The 17,500-nt window shown below is 43.2% G+C and overlaps 1 protein-coding gene across 4 annotated transcripts in view; it reads right to left on the reverse strand.

The window, feature by feature from the left end:
- The window catches only part of LOC147021426 (protein phosphatase 1 regulatory subunit 16A-like), a 218,272-nt gene that overhangs the window by 95,281 nt on the left and 105,491 nt on the right, over positions 1-17,500 (reverse strand). For all 4 annotated transcript variants that reach the window (XM_085891353.1, XM_085891351.1, XM_085891352.1 and 1 more), the window contains one exon: positions 6,098-6,168. In XM_085891353.1, the coding sequence (XP_085747479.1) occupies positions 6,098-6,168 (71 nt within the window). The remainder of the gene's footprint in view (positions 1-6,097; positions 6,169-17,500) is intronic.

Here is a 17,500-nt window from a genome sequence, read left to right on the forward strand (position 1 = left end):
GCTCCTCACGATAGGGCGCGGGTTTTATATGAATATCCTCTACTACGTACGTCCGCCGTACAACAACACACTCACACAAGCACACAAGTGTGCGTATTTAAAAATAGATCGGGAGCAAAATTGAGTTTGGTTGTGCTTTATTAAAGTATTAGTTACAAAAATACTAAAACAATCAAATACCGGTAATAGTCTTTAATCAAATCCATCGAAATCCTCATCCTCTGTTTCGGAATCGAACTGCGCTAAACCCAACCTAGCAGGTCCACCTTCCTCGCCGTCAGAGTCACTTTCTGCACCGTGCGGCTCCTCCGAAATGATGCCGGCTTTAGCGAAAGCTCGGACAACAGTGCCAGCAGACACGTTAGCCCAGGCATCAACAATCCAGTGGCAAACTGTGGCGTAACTCGCCCGGCACTGCCTTCCACCCTTTGTGAAGCTGTGCTCTCCTTCGGTCATCCACCGCTCCCACGCCGCTCGCAGCCTCACTTTGAACGGCCGGTTCACGCCGATGTCCAGCGGTTGGAGTTCCTTTGTCAAGCCTCCCGGAATCACAGCAAGCGTAGCGTTCATCTGCTTCACTTGTATTTTCACGTCGTCGGTGAGATGAGCACGCATAGAGTCATAAATCAGGAGCGAAGGTGATGCGTGGAAAAAACCACCCGGTCTTCTTACATACACCTGCCTCAGCCACTCCTTCATCATTCCCTCGTCCATCCAGCCCTTTTCATTTGCCTTGATAATGACGCCTGCTGGAAACGTCTCTTTAGGCAAAGTCTTCCTCTTGAAAATTACCATCGGCGGCAGTTTCTGTCCATCGGCGTGGCAGCCAAGCACAACAGTAAACGAAGCCTTCTCATACCCCGTTGTGCGTATCGCCACCGTGCTGGTTCCCTTCCTCTCCACCGTGTGACTCACCGGGATGTCGAACGTGAGCGGCACCTCGTCCATGTTGGTGATGTGGCTCGGCTGGATCCGTTTGTCGCAGATGTGCTTGCTGCAGTAGGAGCGGAAGTTTTCCATCATTTCTTGATAATCCGCCGGACGTTGCTGCGCTATCGTAGTCCTGGTCCGGATGGAAAAATGGCACCGTTTCATGAAGCGAAAGCACCAAGACGGACCTCCGTGGAAATGTTCGATTTTCATTTCCTCCGCTATCGATACTGCCTTCAGTCGGATCGTGACCGTCGAAACGCTCCTCCCACTTGCTCTTTGCTCAACGATCCACTGCTCAAGTCTTTCCTCCAACTCTGGCCACCTCGCCTTGTTTCCACGGAAACTCAGCTGCGTCTTCTTCACCTGTCGCAGCTCGTTTTCCAGCTTCCTCCACTTTCGAACCATCGACTCGTTGATCTGGAAATTCCTCGCCGCGGCTCGATTCCCATGTTCCTCCGCATAGCTGATCGCCTTCAGTTTAAACTGAGCTTCATAAGCGTGTCTCTTTGCCATTTTCGGGGTTGTTAAAACAGCAATGTTCTGCATACCGCACATACCTGTTCTTTTATACATAAGCCACGCCCACATTTACCCCCAGTTCTAATGTTCACAAATACGTCCGCCTTACAATGACGACACACAAAGGGCGCACTGCACTATAGGGCGCGTCGCACATTTTGACAAAAATCTAAGACGTTTATATGCGCCTTATAGTCGTGAAAATACGGTATATCTTCTTCTTCTTCTTTCGGCTGCTCCCTTTAGGGGTCGCCACAGCGGATCATCCGTATGATCCGCATAGTGATTTGGTACATGTTTTACGCCGGATGCCCTTCCTGACGCAACCCTGGTCGCCTCTTACGACACAGGGATATGGTGCACCCATTTTAACCGGGGGTATACACCGGCCCAGTACACTGGTACTCATTTCGCCGACCTCGGAAGGATGACAGGCTGAGTCAACCCCCTGGTGTATTAATTCAGTGGCCCAACGGGGCTTGAACTCAGGACCTTTCCGATCCCAAGCCGCTGTCTGAACCACTGCGCCAACACCAGGCTCATATATATATATATATATATATATATATATATATATATATATATATATATATATATATATATATATATATATATATATATATATATATATATATATATATATATATATATATATATATACATACATACATACATATACACACACACACACACACACACACACACACACACACACACACACACACACACACACACACACACACACACACACACACACACATTGTTATAGTTTCCCACCCGCTAGGCGTGCGGGTGACCGCTTTTAGCCAATCGCGGCCGATCTCGCCCACCGGACGGGCAAACCTAGTCGCAGCTTTCGGATCAATGCCGAAATCCAGCTACGGGTGTGTTTTTAATCACACCGTAAATCAGCCAACTATTCTGTCCGCGCGCGACAGGGTCCGATCGCCGAATTGTCGATTTACCTAAGTATGCGAGCAGACAGAAATGCCGGGAATTTACACCTCGACGAAGCCTGCACGAAAACGAGCCATTCTTAAGCAGCTCGTTCCATTTGCCATTTGCCGAGCGGTGTATTATCGCGAGGCCCCGTTGGACTTGATTATCTTATCGGCTATTTAAAAGCCAGCTAATATCCCGAACGTAATACGACAGCTCAATCGAGGGAAAGGATGCAACGAACAGGTCACATTCACACAAGGACATTTATTTCCAAAGCACGTATGCAGGCATGCACGTATGCAATCAGGCAAGGCAAACACACATGCAATTATGCAATCAACAAAAGCACGACAAAAGAACTACAACCGTGCTAATATTATCCACACACATGCACTTAACCAGTTTTACTTAGGGACAAGGCGCCACAGACCTACATTGAAAAACCCCAGAAAAGAAAGAAATAAAACGACCGTGTCCGTGGGTCTTTGGGATTCCGTTCACCGGGTCCGCCTACGTTCTCCAGACCCCAGACTCCACTGCTGGTCGGCGTCTCCTCTCTCCACCTCCACTCAGCCCCTCAACTCAACTGGTCAACAACAACCTTCTTGTACGACTCTCTTCCAACCATTCTCTACAACAACTCTCTCGGCGTCAACCCACGCTTCCTTTTTATAGTCACGGAGCCTCGCCCCTCCCTTCCCGGTGCGTGGGGGAAAACTCCAGCAGAGCTCGGCTGGGCTCAGTTGTTGTTGCCCCTAAGGGGAGGGGGTCACAGTGGGCTCTTTCCCTCCAAAATGAGCGCCCTCCCCTACTTCACCTTTGAACCTTGGCTCGATCCGCCCCTCCTCCCTCCCGGCACGCAGGAGGGGGGGGGAAGGGGGAGGGTAAAATCCCAGGCGTTATCGGGATTTCTCTCTTCGGAGCACCTTGTTGTTTTAACCGTTGGTTGGCATGGTGTTATTCGTTGGGGAGGCTGTTGTGGTTGTTGAAGTAGTGGCGTGGTTGGTGTGGTTGTGGGGATGGCATTGTGGTGGGGATGGTGTGGTGGTTGAAGTAGTGGTTGTTCCAAAATAAAGATAGCAAAAGAATAATGGCTGACTCAAAGATCACAGCCCGGTTACACGAATAAATCCCTTTAGACCTCGGTGGGAAATCTAATCTGAACACACACTTATCGACATAACTGATCTCTGGGATACCTGAATGGTGTTCTGTGAATTTCCACAACCGTAACAATATACATACATACACATGTATACATACACATACACATGGACATGGACATGGACATGGACATGGACATGGACATGGACATGGACATGGACATGGACATGGACTTATTTGCCCACATCAGGATAGCACACTGATAAATATCAAGCCAACAATGACCACATTCATTGTTTATACATCAGATGCACCTCCTGACTGTTATGGTGAGCATCGCTGCAAATAAAGCCCGAAATCCAGATCGGTGGATCCATTTGATATTTAACTGATGTTGACCACATAATCTTTGTCTGTTTGACAGTCACCGGGCCGAGGCCTCTGTGTTGGAGGCGACGCTTTGGTGGAGAACTTTGTCCAATGGGGATCGGGGGAGTGCCCGTTACACTCCACATGTTTTGATTTACCTGCTGATCACATCACATGCCTTCTGGTTGAATGGTTTGTATTAGCGGGAACAATCATCTGGGTGGCAGACCGACGGTTGCTCTGTGCGGATTATGCGGTTTTACCATGTTGGACATCGTCCATGATGATCCTCACCATAACAGTCAGGAGGTGCGTCTGATATCTTACACGCACACACTCCAACTATGGATTTCAATCAATTATGGATGGAATACCACTTCGCCGATGACTTCAGCGTTATCACCCCATTTTCTCCATGGGAAGTTGACATCTGCCAAGTTTTTATGTTTTTTCATTGAGCAGTTTTGGAGAAGATAATGTCCAATTTTTTTCCTTTAATCCAATATGGCTGCCATACCATGTGAGTTATGACAACAGTGTTATCAATAAAATATTATCCATGGGGAATCCCTCACATCAATCATATTTTTAAAGTATCACATCAGAGAAGTGGTTGCAGAGAAAGAAAAAAAATCGAAAATATATGGACATGGACGCAAACGCGTGCACACGCACATGCACGCACACGCACACACACCAATAGTCTCTTTGGGTACGAGATTGACTGGAATGGCACTCGAGAGAGTGCATATCTCCTTCAGGTTAAAGAGTTTACGTTTTGTATCTGACCGATAGGCTGGATCTGCATTCGGACCTTAACCAAAATCAAATCGGCTTGTTCTTGTCAATTACCCAACTCAACCACAACCCTTTGAAATATTGTGCTCTACTCTATATCTGCTGAAGAATCACTTTTAAAATTGGAGTACCCGGATCTGGATCTTCATCAAAATCTGATCAATTCTTCCTCATCACACACCCAACCTGTCCATCAAATTGTTCAAATCCGTCCACAACTTTTTGAGATATCCTGCTCACGTACAGATAAACAGATAGGGGTGAAAAAATAACCTACGTCCACCTTCGTGGCGGAGCTAATCACCCGTTTTGCCATTTCCTTGCATTTGACGTAATAGAGATGAAATTGAAACAGTCCCGATACAGATGCATAAGAAGATCTCAGATTACAGTTGTTTTTTGGATGATACAAGGTTAAAGGTCAAAATTGGATGCAAAATTTGTTTTTGGCATGCCAAGCATCAGTATTTCAACCAATTCATGCAATAATTGGCAAAATGACACCTCACCCCAACCTGTACAGATTGAAGTGGACACATTATTTCGGTGCTTTAAAAAAAAAAATTTAGATTCCACGCAGGGTCAAATGTCAGAATATGATGCAAAATGAAGGCTGATGGCCTACTTAGTATTTATATTTCAATCAATGCAGGCAATATTTGCCACAACTATACCTTGCCCAAACCCACACAGAAGAATAGTAGGCAAATATTGGATGATCCAAATGGATGAACAACAAGCTCGAACCAAAAACACTCTCCATTTCCTGCACCTTCACATTTGGCTTAAACACAGAGGGGGAAACAAACTCCCTGTCCAGTTCCAGTAAAGCAAAGCAAACCTTCAGTGATGGAGATGGGTGGAGGTGTGTCATTTGAGTGCGTTTGAAAATCATTTAGGTTACGCGCCTGCTATCAATTTTATTCCAATCAGCCACTTTACTTCCCCCTTCTGAGTTCTGATCCCCCCCAGTCCCCAACCACCTGGACTCCCTCAATCAAACCATCTACACTTGACATTCGGTGACATCTGCGCCTCGCTGCTATTAATACTGGAGACACCTGCAACCATGACTACCAACATTAAAGATTGCAAACCAATTTTATAAGATGACATCATTCACACAATGCCACTGGCAGCTTGAAAATATTCACAAAGGAAAAAATAAAAGGCCACCAGGAACAATTAAGTACATCGGGTAGCAAATAAATGATTATTTTCAATGCGAGCCGCTAGACTGCACTTGAAACACATTTTTCCGACTTGCAAATCCTTTATTTGTGGGCTTCAATATTTCAGCCTTTCAGGATGTGTTGTTTTCAAATGCATCATTGCCAAATTATATTATATGCTCTCAGTATGCTCCTGTGCCTGTACAACTTTCATCCTGCAATCCCACAGGTAAACGTGCGAGCAAAGAGTGTGTTCCCACCTGGTGCAGTGCTGTCAAACCATCTTCATTGCAAAGGTTTGGTGTCACCCCTTTCTCCAGCAGATTTCGCACTGCAGACACAAACAAGAGCTATTTAGGATACCATGACATAATTCTGGTGGAGGTTAATTGCTCAAAGTGGTCTGATGGCTCCTCACTTCAAATGACTGACACCCATGATATTAAAGGTATCCATGATTGAGGTGTCAAGCCATTAGATACAGCCCATTAGGAGCAAAGTACAGTTCTGTATGAACCAACTTTGCAAACTACCAAACATACAAATGTACAGAAGCCTTTGTAAGCTCATGAGATTTTAGCAAGAAAATATTTCCTTGCATTTGTTGTGTACCTCCAGGAGTTGGGGGGGGGAAGAGTGGTAAATATTGAAAATGTTTGCTAAATATTGAAAATGAGAAAATGAAGAGCAGGGTTCAGAGAAAGAAAGCAAAAGAGTGAGGAGAGAAGGGAAGAGGCACATTTGCATAAGGAATAAATAGCTGCCCCCAAGGCTCATCAAATTAAAATGCATGACTCCAGAGATTCAATTAACGATTCTAAAAGGGCTACTGACATCATCTTGGGTACAAGTCCGTGACATACATGTTCATATTGCCAAACTTGCAATTCATAAGTGGAACCCAACTTGCTGCGAATGCAAGCACAGCTGTTAGCCCTTCCATGCTCGCTTCCCCTATGTCTTCCAAATCCCATTGCCCCCTCCTCCAATCTGTGCTCTCCACTCCATTACACACACACACACACACACACACACACACACACACACACACACACACACACACACACACACACACACACACACACACACACCCTGCTCCCTGTCTGCATTTCTCAGCTCCTTGGACATGTCCCCAATGATGTAGTTAGTATTTTCAGCTGAAGGTCTGAACTAAATTTTGCTGGTCTGGGGTTCTGCCACTACAGGCCAGTGGAATTTTTTGAATGTTACCTCAATGAAACGGGCCCCAGATACCATAGGTTCCTTAAAGATCTCTACTGCATTCTCAGCCATTTCTGACTGTGATAATTACTTGTAATCCCTTCCGGGGCCCTGGAACTCGTTCCTTGGAGCTCATCTAGTCCTGGGGAGAGGCCATCTGGGGACCTGGTACCCATTCCACAGAGCCCGCCATGCCAGCATTTTGATACTATTTAATGTAAGTAAAAAATTATAATTTGTTTGACCAACACTTTAATTACTAACATGTCTTGGAATACATCATGAAAACAAAGAAAAGAATGCAAAAAATTGAAAATGGCATTCCAGAAACTGCAGTTTTCTGCTCATTTATAAATTTGCTATGGTCTGTGTGCACGGTTATTTTGCTTTTGAACTTGACATATATGAGAGTTCATAATTAAAATTGAACTTCATTTATTTTGTCATTGAAAAACGGAGCCATCCATGACTCCTGATAGCATCACTCCTTAGCGAGCTTTGGTGTACTCCTGATAATTTTAACGGTTAAGTCTGACCGCATCAGAATAGTACAGCAAGCGGCTGGGTTCTGACCACAGTCTAAAACCATGCCAGTCATAATGAAAAAAAATTAACAATTCAACCATCCATCCATCCATTAGAACCATCATCTGTACAGAGCATTGGTGCTGCTCAAGCAGTCTCATCTGCCATTGAGCGCAATCGTGGACAGGTAACCACTCAAACACAGGAAACTTGAATGGCTCAATCATCTCAGCAAGCTGGTACTCATTTTGCCAACCTCAGAAGGATGACAGACTGAGACAACCCCACCTGGTATTGATTCAACAACCAAGCAGGATTCAAACTCAGGACTTTCGGATCCCAAGCCCACCACCCGAACCATGAAGCCAACAACAGGCAATTCAACCCAAATTAGGGATGCTCAAATAAAGCGCTGGAAATCCAGCAGTCATATGGACATGCTCACCTTAGGGAGTAATCAATTAAATAAATAAGGAACAGACAGAAAATGAAAATGAAACAGATCCTCTAAACAGTAGCACCGAAACATTGGCGTGTGAATCATACGTGAATAAAACAGTAAAAACATTCTGTACTTGTGTCTATCATGGTTATAATGGAAGACAAAAAAAACTCCATGAGACCGACTTAACGGGATCACTTCATCTTGTGTACCCTTCACTTGACTGCAGCACAGGAAACTCCAGCGATTCCTAGAACGTCCGGGCTGATTTGACAAAGGCTTCTGATTGGACACATTGACTTTCAGGACTCATCGAGATAATAACTCGAGAGTTCGTAAAATACGATACCGCACGCAGTGTTTCAAGCCCATACTTCAATTTTAACAAAATGATGACATTAAAGATCATTTTAAAATAAATCCAGGAGTTTCGTACTCCTGAAGCAGTCTTATAGTACACCATCTTCATACACTGTAATAAGATGGTGATGAGTCACAGTTTCGTAGATGGAGGCTTTATTGATCACCATAGAACACAGCATCAATCAGCACATGACCATATCGGCAACGTCTTGTTCACCCTCTCGTGCGATATGTCGATATACTGTATTGCATGGTTCTTGGAAGTATTATGAATGCGATTTATGTTCCAGTGTTCAAGTATATTATTCAATTGAAGAGGTTGAAGAGGTTTAAAGGAAAAGAAAAAAAAACATTAATTACGGATTTAACCGCCGTTTTACCCAGTGGCTCTGACATCATCCTATCTATGCGTTACATTAATTCTTCGTGCCTGTTGTTTGTGTCCTGTATATCGTCTTATAAAACAATGAGTTTCCTGCTTTATATAATGATTTTCAATTTTGTTTGACTGCCAGGCAAGCAGGCAGATTAAAAAGATTATCTCACTCCTCTATGCGCATGCGTGATCGGGACAAATTCGGTGCCAAAGAACGTTAAAACCAGAAACTTGTCTTCCTATTCATGTTTAAAACACATTCGATTTAATAAAGTTGTTCCTCGATCATAAACTGATCAGATGATCAGATGGACAGACGGAGCCGCTTTTGGCTTCGCTTGTGCGGGGTAATGAAAGGGGGTTGTTGGAGACTTGGAAGTTATGGATTATTGTCGAGTAGATTTTGACTGGGCTTTCACATAAATCATACAACTGGAGCACTCCTACAAAGTGTTTTTTGGTTCGTCGAAAAGTTGCTGGTCCAACGTGAAAACTTGGTGGGTAAAAAGACTGCAGAGCGGCACCTAAATACATCCACGGTCCCTAGACTGCACTCCCTCAACTTCTCAGCCCCTGTCCTTTCCTCTTCCCAAACTGTCCAACACGAGGGGACTTCATTCCAATATCACAGATCTCTCCTTACAGGTTTCTGTGACTGCTCCAGACATTGTGTGCGAAACATTGTGTCCATTCTTTCACAAGAGATGCTCTTGACTTCTCCATGTCTCTCCAAGGCCATTCTCTCTTTCACTTTGAGGGGCACGACTTTACCTGACAGTGGTGTTGTTGTTTATATCAAGAATTCCATCATCCAAAACCTTTGCTTTGCACTAACCGGATTCCATGGAATAGTTATGGCTCTGCATTTCTCTCTACAACCATCCAATAAAGTTGGCTCTCAGTTAAGATATCTTTGACGGCTGTAAACCTGATTCGAACAATTCAGTAACCTTCTTCAAGCAGCTTCTTTTCTCAAGAAGTGAGGCAAACTTTTAGGGCAACCCAAGGCCATTTCACAAGGCCAAGTGGAAGCCATAAAGCATAAGGGCAATTAAAGGCTGACCTCTCTAACCTGTTTCCCTCCTCAAAAACCTGCCTTGGGTGTGTGTTCACCTTTTATCCTTAACCCTACAACAAATGGCTTTACTGCAGACTCTTCTCACAAGGCCAAATGCATGAATTCATTGTTCAACTCCATAGCTCGCCGACCCAACCCATCTTGCTCTGTTGCTAACTTACCCCACCCAACCGCTCACACTACCTTCTAGATGCCGAGATATTCAATAAATGAGAGTAAAAGGACGTTTGGACCAGCCTTGACTTGCTTGATGACATCGGTGCCCTTGTTCTCGAATCTTGCTCTGCTGCACTCACCCCCTTCAATCCGGGTCATTCCATGTCAAATCATCAAAGAATCTGCCGTCATCTCTCAGATTTTTGTAAAACTTTGGGAACCAATTGGGACCCATGAAAAACGGCAAGAACTCAAATATTTTTGCTAACAGCCTCTTAATTAGTGAGATACAGACTAACGAACTTTGGACTAATTAGCACGACGTCGCGAATTCAAATGGCCATATCTCTAAAAGTATAACATCTAGAGAGCTGGTTTTGGTGTCATTTTAAAGGTATTTTCATGCCCTATGAATTTGTCTGGGCAACATTTTCCTACCTCCAACCACAAAAAAGTTATCACAAAATATAAACTTCAATCGTGAATCCCCAAAAAATGTATCCTTCAAATTTCCTCAAATTCATCCCAGAGGTACATTATGATGTCAAGAAGCTTCCACATAAGTTTTGTGATGGGCACTCCAATAGTTTCTGAGATATGAGCAATAATGTGCATGTACGTATGGCATATTGGTTCGAAAATCAGCATTTGTAATGTATTATACAATCATTCTAACCTAGCCATGACAGGGAACACAGGGAACGACCATCAATTGCTTTGAAGTATCATATACTTTCATTTTCAACTGGGCCTGAGGGGAAGAAACAAGTGCTGCTGTTGCTGCATTGAAGAGGGAATTGAAAGCCTAAGTCAGGTTAGTGAACACTGTGTACATGAACTCACTTATTGATTGTATAATACATTACAAATGCTGATTTTCGAACCTATATGCCATACGTACATGTACATTATTGCTCATATCTCAGAAACTATTGGAGTGCCCATCACAAAATTTATGTGGAAGCTTCTTGACATCATAAGGTACTTCTGGGATGAATTTGAGGAAATTTGAAGGATACATTTTTTGGGGATTCACGATTGAAGTTTATATTTTGTGATAACTTTTTTGTGGTTGGAGGTAGGAAAATGTTGCCCAGACAAATTTATAGGGCATGAAAATACCTTTAAAATGACACCAAAACCAGCTCTCTAGGTGTTATACTTTTAGAGGTATGGCCATTTGAATTCGCGACGTCGTGCTAATTAGTCCAAAGTTCGTTAGTCTGTATCTCACTAATTAAGAGGCTGTTAGCAAAAATATTTGAGTTCTTGCCGTTTTTCATGGGTCCCAATTGGTTCCCAAAGTTTTACAAAAATCTGAGAGATGACGGCAGATTCTTTGATGATTTGACATGGAATGACCCATCCTTCAACCTTGGCTCGAAAACATCCTCCATGCATGCTTCGAGTGTGCAGCTCTCAACGTATCCTTGAATCTCCTCTCCCACTGGACATTAAAGAATAACCCAACAAATGTAGCTCCTATAGAATTCCAACTACGAATCCAGATTCCAAATAATTTATTGATACAGCACCACCTCTAGTTCTATTCATTACAAAATGATACTTTCCATTCCACACGTTGAACCTGTTCCTGTTCTAATGACATCACCTTCTTTTACTTTTAACATATGAAATATTTTTTCGCATCGGTTATCTTTCTAGATTTAAAGGTAATATATAAATATCCATTTATTAATAAATATTGTTAAAAGTCATTTATAACTTTTCGAAAGCATAAACAGAGGGGTCGCTAGTTTTCAAAAAGATTTGGGGTCCAGGCCCCTTGAAACTTCAAATCCCCCCCCCCCCTTCAATTCCCAATAAAACAGTCAGCACAGTGACAAGTGTATAAAAATAGATGAGACATTATAAAGTGGCCCGTCATTGCCAAGGGTCTAAATAGATTCAGGGAATAGCAAAAAGAAAAATAATAATAATAATAAACATTCAGGGCATGTGCCCCATAAGACAGTGCCCAACAATGCCCGTGGCATAATCAGTGAGTGACCTTTGAGCTTGTGATATAAGTAGTTGCACCTCAATTTGTAAGATACAAACCATCTTCAAACAAGTCTTTAATCTTGCATCCATTTATGATAAAATATCCCTACACCTCAAGTCTATAGCACCAACTTCAAAACAACTATTGTTTCCTTTATGAAATTCATCAGTCTGTTTTAAAAATTAGAAACAAACTCCAAAATACAAAGGGTCACGGTCTCTGCGCTGACTAATTGGAACCCAATAATGCATAAGTAATGATATATTAATGTGTAAAGCAAGCCTCCTTGACAACAGCAATTAAACCGAAATGTGAAGTTGTATTACAAGGTGTAACTAGAACAACAGTAAGTATAGTGCATACCTCCACCAGGCTGAACAGTTTACGTTTTCTATCCCAATGAGAGGCCGGATCTGTGTCTGGACCTGAACCAAAATCTCATTGGCTTGTTCTTGTCATCTACCCAACTCATCCACCAAGTTCTGTCATAACCCGTCCACATTTTGAGATGTCGTGCTATATATCCTTTTTGGCCCCATTTCTCAATGGTGAAGAAACACTTTTTAAATGAAATAAATTATCGGATCCGCATCTGGATCTTCGTCACCAAAATCGAATCAATTTGGCCTTGTCACACACTCAACCTGTCTACCAAGTTTAGTCCAAATCCGTCAACTTTTTGTTTTTGAGATGTTGTGTCCACAAACAGAAAAACAGACAAAGAGACAGACAGGGGTGAAAACATAGCCTCTGTCCACTTTGGTGGCAGAGGCAATAGCTTATATTGTTATACTTTTTTTTTTTTTATAACAGAGCAGTTTCATTTCAGGCAGTACATTGTCAGAATTCTTCAAACCTCACAAAATCATCTCCATGTCGTTTTCACCACTGTCTGTCCGTTTGCCTGTCTGTGAACAGTATATCTCAATAAGTTGTGGACGACCTCAGACAAAATTTGGTACAGATGTTGGGTGTATGACAAGGATGAATTGGTTCAATGTTGGTGAAGATCCGGATCCTGATCCGTATCAGAGGATTTTTTAAATTTTTTAAAAAGTGATTGTTCACCATCGAGAGATGGGGCCAAAACGATATACTGCACAGCATGGTATTTCAAAACGTTGTGGACGAGTTCTGACACAACTCGGTGGATGAGTTGGTTGTTCACAAGAACAAGCGGATTAGATTTTGGTTAAGGTGCGGATTCAGATATATCCGACCTATCAGTGGGATACAAAATTTATACTGTTCAGCCTGCCAGAGGTATGCGCTCTCCGGCGTGCCGTTCTAGTTGGGAAATTAATGGATTAGCTTGGAAGCATTTTGAACACATCATGCTCTGAGATATGTCAGGTTGTATTGTATTGCCTTTGGTGATATTAAGCCTTTGCCGAGTAATACGAGAAATGCACATCTTGGTTTCTTGATCCCTCTTAAAGTAGAATCATCTTTTTTTAACACGGCATTAATAATGAATTGAAAGGAAAATTTACAAGACAATTCAAAGCTTTGATGAAATACAACGTATAAACACAATTGTCAGTAATTTGGCCATTTTTGCATCTCATTGATAATAAATTTACAATCCATCATGTCCCACATGCCTGGTGTTGGCTTATTGGTTACGGTGGCAGGCTTGGGATCCTAGGATCCTGAGTTCAAATCCCACTCAGCTGTTGAATTAATACCAGGTGGGGTTGACTCAGCCTGTTCATCCTTCCAAGCTCAGCAAAATGAGTACCAGCTTGCTGGGATGATTGAGCTATTCGAGTATCGTGTGGTTAGATTGGTGATCTGTCCAGGATTGTGCCCAATAGCCCAGGGGACTGCTTTGGCAGCACCAACACTCTGTACAGAGTATGGAAACAATGGATTTGGATTTATTTGTGTTTTTTGGATCATGTCCTTGGAAAGAAATGATAACGAAGGTGCAAACATTAATAGAAATGGGAAAAAGACATATAATTTTGAAATACATGGTATCAGCAGGCTTGAACTTGAGAATAAGTCGCAGTCACAAGTTGTGTTCCAAGCTGAAAAGAACACATGCCATGACATTTCATGCCACGTGCCTGCCCATCAGGATCATACATCATTTGCAATCCTTCTTGCCTCTGGCATCATGCCTGGCAATGAACAAACAGACACTGCCCTAAGGATTTGAGGAGGCTGCAGATGGTAGTGCAAATGTTATTGCATTTGAGAATTTCAAAACAACGTTTTGTTTTTTTGCTTCGTGGCTGCACTGACACTTTGAGTGAACGACACACACACACACACACACACACACACACACACACACACACACACACACACACACACACACACACACACACACACACACACACACACACACACACACACACACACACACACACACACACACTCCTTCATCCTTTTCCTTGATTAACTGGACACACAGATTTCACTGACAAATTCACAACAGGTGTTCACAAGAAGGCAGCAGACATTAAGGAAAACGAATGTCACCATTAGATACTCTGACTACCATCAGACAAACATCACTACTAAACATGCCAAGTTCTGTTCTTGCGTATGGCAGCTTGGCTGCCAGGTAGCTATCATTTCTTGGAAGCACAGCTGTGCTGCTGATGCTGTGCCCCTCTATGAGTACACTGGTACTCGTTTCGCCGACCTCAGAATGACGATAGGTTGAGGCAACCCCCCTGGTGTCAATTTATCAGCCAACGGGGCTCGAACTTAGGACCCGAAGATCCTAAACCAGCCGCCCTAACCGTGAAGCCAACACCAGGCTTAACATGCTGAGTGGAAGCAACACTGCTCAAGCAATTGTTGAACAGATAAACTATCTTTGCAGGGTGTCAAAACAAATTACCTAAAATTTCCCTTTACTTTGTCTTCTTGTGAACAGGTCAATTTCAATCGGCAATAATTACAATCAATTATGTGAGACATAATATCAGACCGAAGATAACGAGAGATTATTTTCAGAAACAACAAATCAGGAACGAGATATAATTGTGAAATGTCAGGAAGATAAAGCCAAAAGCATTGAAGGAATGAGGGGGATGTTGGTTGCGATGCCTCAAAACAAATTCGTAGGCAGGAAATGGACCGAGAAATGTTCCCATTCATGCCTTGGAATTGAGATGTGATGAGAAAAGATGGAGAACAGGTTGTATTTTGGAACAACGTCTTCCAGGATGCATCCATCATGGGGCATGAATCAGCCCATCAAAATGGGAAAAAACTACTGGTGAAAAGAGATGCTACATATCGACATGTGATATCACACGAAAAAAAAAAAAGCAGGAAGGTGGAGGAAAACAGAGATACATGTGCTTGGGATTTGCAAACAGTGAGAGCGAAACATCACTTTTGTCAAGCCGGCCTGAACAGCATCATGCTCCGAGACATATGTCAATGACAGTGGAAAATGAACAACATCCATCATTTTGCAGACACTTATTTTCTTCCCGACACACTGGCTTGAGATGCTTGGAAAGTCTGACGGTGCACGGCCAATGTTATGGCTGCATTATTTTACACCCGCCTACAGAAGTCAATTCAGTGGAAGAAATGGCTGAGCATGCTCAGCTGGTGTGAATGACATGGGTTATAATCTCAGAAACCAGAATACCTGAGCTTTGAAAGATACCAGGAGTCAAATGCTCTTGCTATGATTTTGGCTTTCTCCGAATACTCCACAATTCTGGGCCCATTCCTATTCCTGATCTTCATCAATGATCTCTCCGACTCTCTGGAAAAATCCTCTTTATCTATTTACTGATGACTCCGCTGTCTGTCATGACATCCCACATCCATCAGACAGGCAGGCTGCAAATTTTTCCCTCTCTTCAGACCTTGAAAAAAATAAAATAAATCACAAGCTGGTCCAACACTTGGAATAAGTCTTTCAATCCTCACAAATCTCACTCTCTTTCCAAAAGGACTGTCTGGCAAACCCTCCTATCTGCTTTCTTAACAATCCTCTTGAGGAAGTTCAGTCATTCAAACTCCTGGGTCTCATGATCAACCGCGATCTTTCTTGGACAAACCACATTTCAAAGTTAGCCTCCAAAGCCAGCTGCCAACTGGGCATCCTCCGTCAGAAAAAAAAAACCTTCTAAATGTTTCAGGGAAGTTATGGTTGAATTGATAAATAATTCCCAAAGGTGTGTTTCTCTCCCCTTGTCTGCATGGAAAATGTCTGTCATAATACAGTGACCACGTTCTCAGAATAGAGGAGACTACAAGTCTCGAGACGGCGATGGTTCACGAGCAATGTACACGGTTTGCCTTTTTTATTTTTTGACCTTCGAGGGGACGCCACGGGCAAACTGGCGGGAATCGGGAAAAACGTAAATGATGAAAGTTGTAGTACTCGAAGAGCATTACTTGCATACCAACTTTCATTCGAAACAGTTGAAAACCCTTGGAGCTCGATGCCCAATTTATTGATTTTTTTTTGACATTTTCTAAGTTCGTGACCTTGTAACCTAGACCATGAGACGAAAATGAAAAATCGAGCTCCGTGGGGCTATGCAGGTGCCATTGGGCTAACCAAATACCGAAACCCCTGCCAGATTCAACAAACCCCCTCGGAGAAGATGTAACTTGAAACCGACTACCCCCTAAAAACTCATGTTTTTGGGCGTGGCTCCGCTCATAATGGGCGCACCATGCCCATTCTCAGGAAAACACAACTAGATCATGATACAAACCTCACACCCTAATTTTATCAACATCGGATCAAAACCCACGGAGCTATGCTCGGGACAGGCAGACAGACACACACCCATAACGAATATAGTGGTCACTTACTGACACGTGAACCAATAATGTGATATACAGCTGTCTAGTCTGCGTTGGATTCCCGACCCAGCGATAAACTGTCATCCCAATATTTCACAGGCAGGGTGGTTCATGTGTGTGCCTTCCCTAGGATGGACACTATACTGGGCGTCCCATCTGCCAACATTAGTTGTTGGTGGATGTTAAAGATCCCACGGTGTCCTTCGCAAAGAGTAGGCGAGCGAGAGCTGACACCATGAACAAATTCCAAATTCCTCCCCTAACTCTTGCTGGGAAGGCAATGGCAAACCACCTATTGTAACCCTTGCCAAGAAAGTGCTTCAGCAGCACCAATGCTCGAACAGTGTAAGGTCCATCCATATATCCATCGGGACCATACTCTGTGCAGAGCGTTGTTGCTGATTCAGCACTCTCCTTGGCTATTGGGGAACAATCCTGGCCTGGTCGACACTCCAACACAGGATACCAACAAGCTGGCACTCATATTGCCAACCTCAGAAGGATGACAGGCTGAATCAACCCCACCTGGGATAAATTCAACAGCCAAGTGGGATTTGAACTAAGGATCCTAGGATCCCAAGCCCACCACCCTAACAATTGAGCCAACACCAGGCATATGGTCCAACATTATCAAAATAACGTGACACACTGTACATACGTCATATACCAATGCCTTGTATGTTCATTCCCTGCACACATG

Source organism: Eptatretus burgeri, chromosome 8 (assembly GCF_056783735.1).
Source record: "Eptatretus burgeri isolate ZD-2024b chromosome 8, Ebu_testis_v1, whole genome shotgun sequence".
In the NCBI taxonomy this organism is placed as follows: Eukaryota; Metazoa; Chordata; class Myxini; order Myxiniformes; family Myxinidae; genus Eptatretus; species Eptatretus burgeri.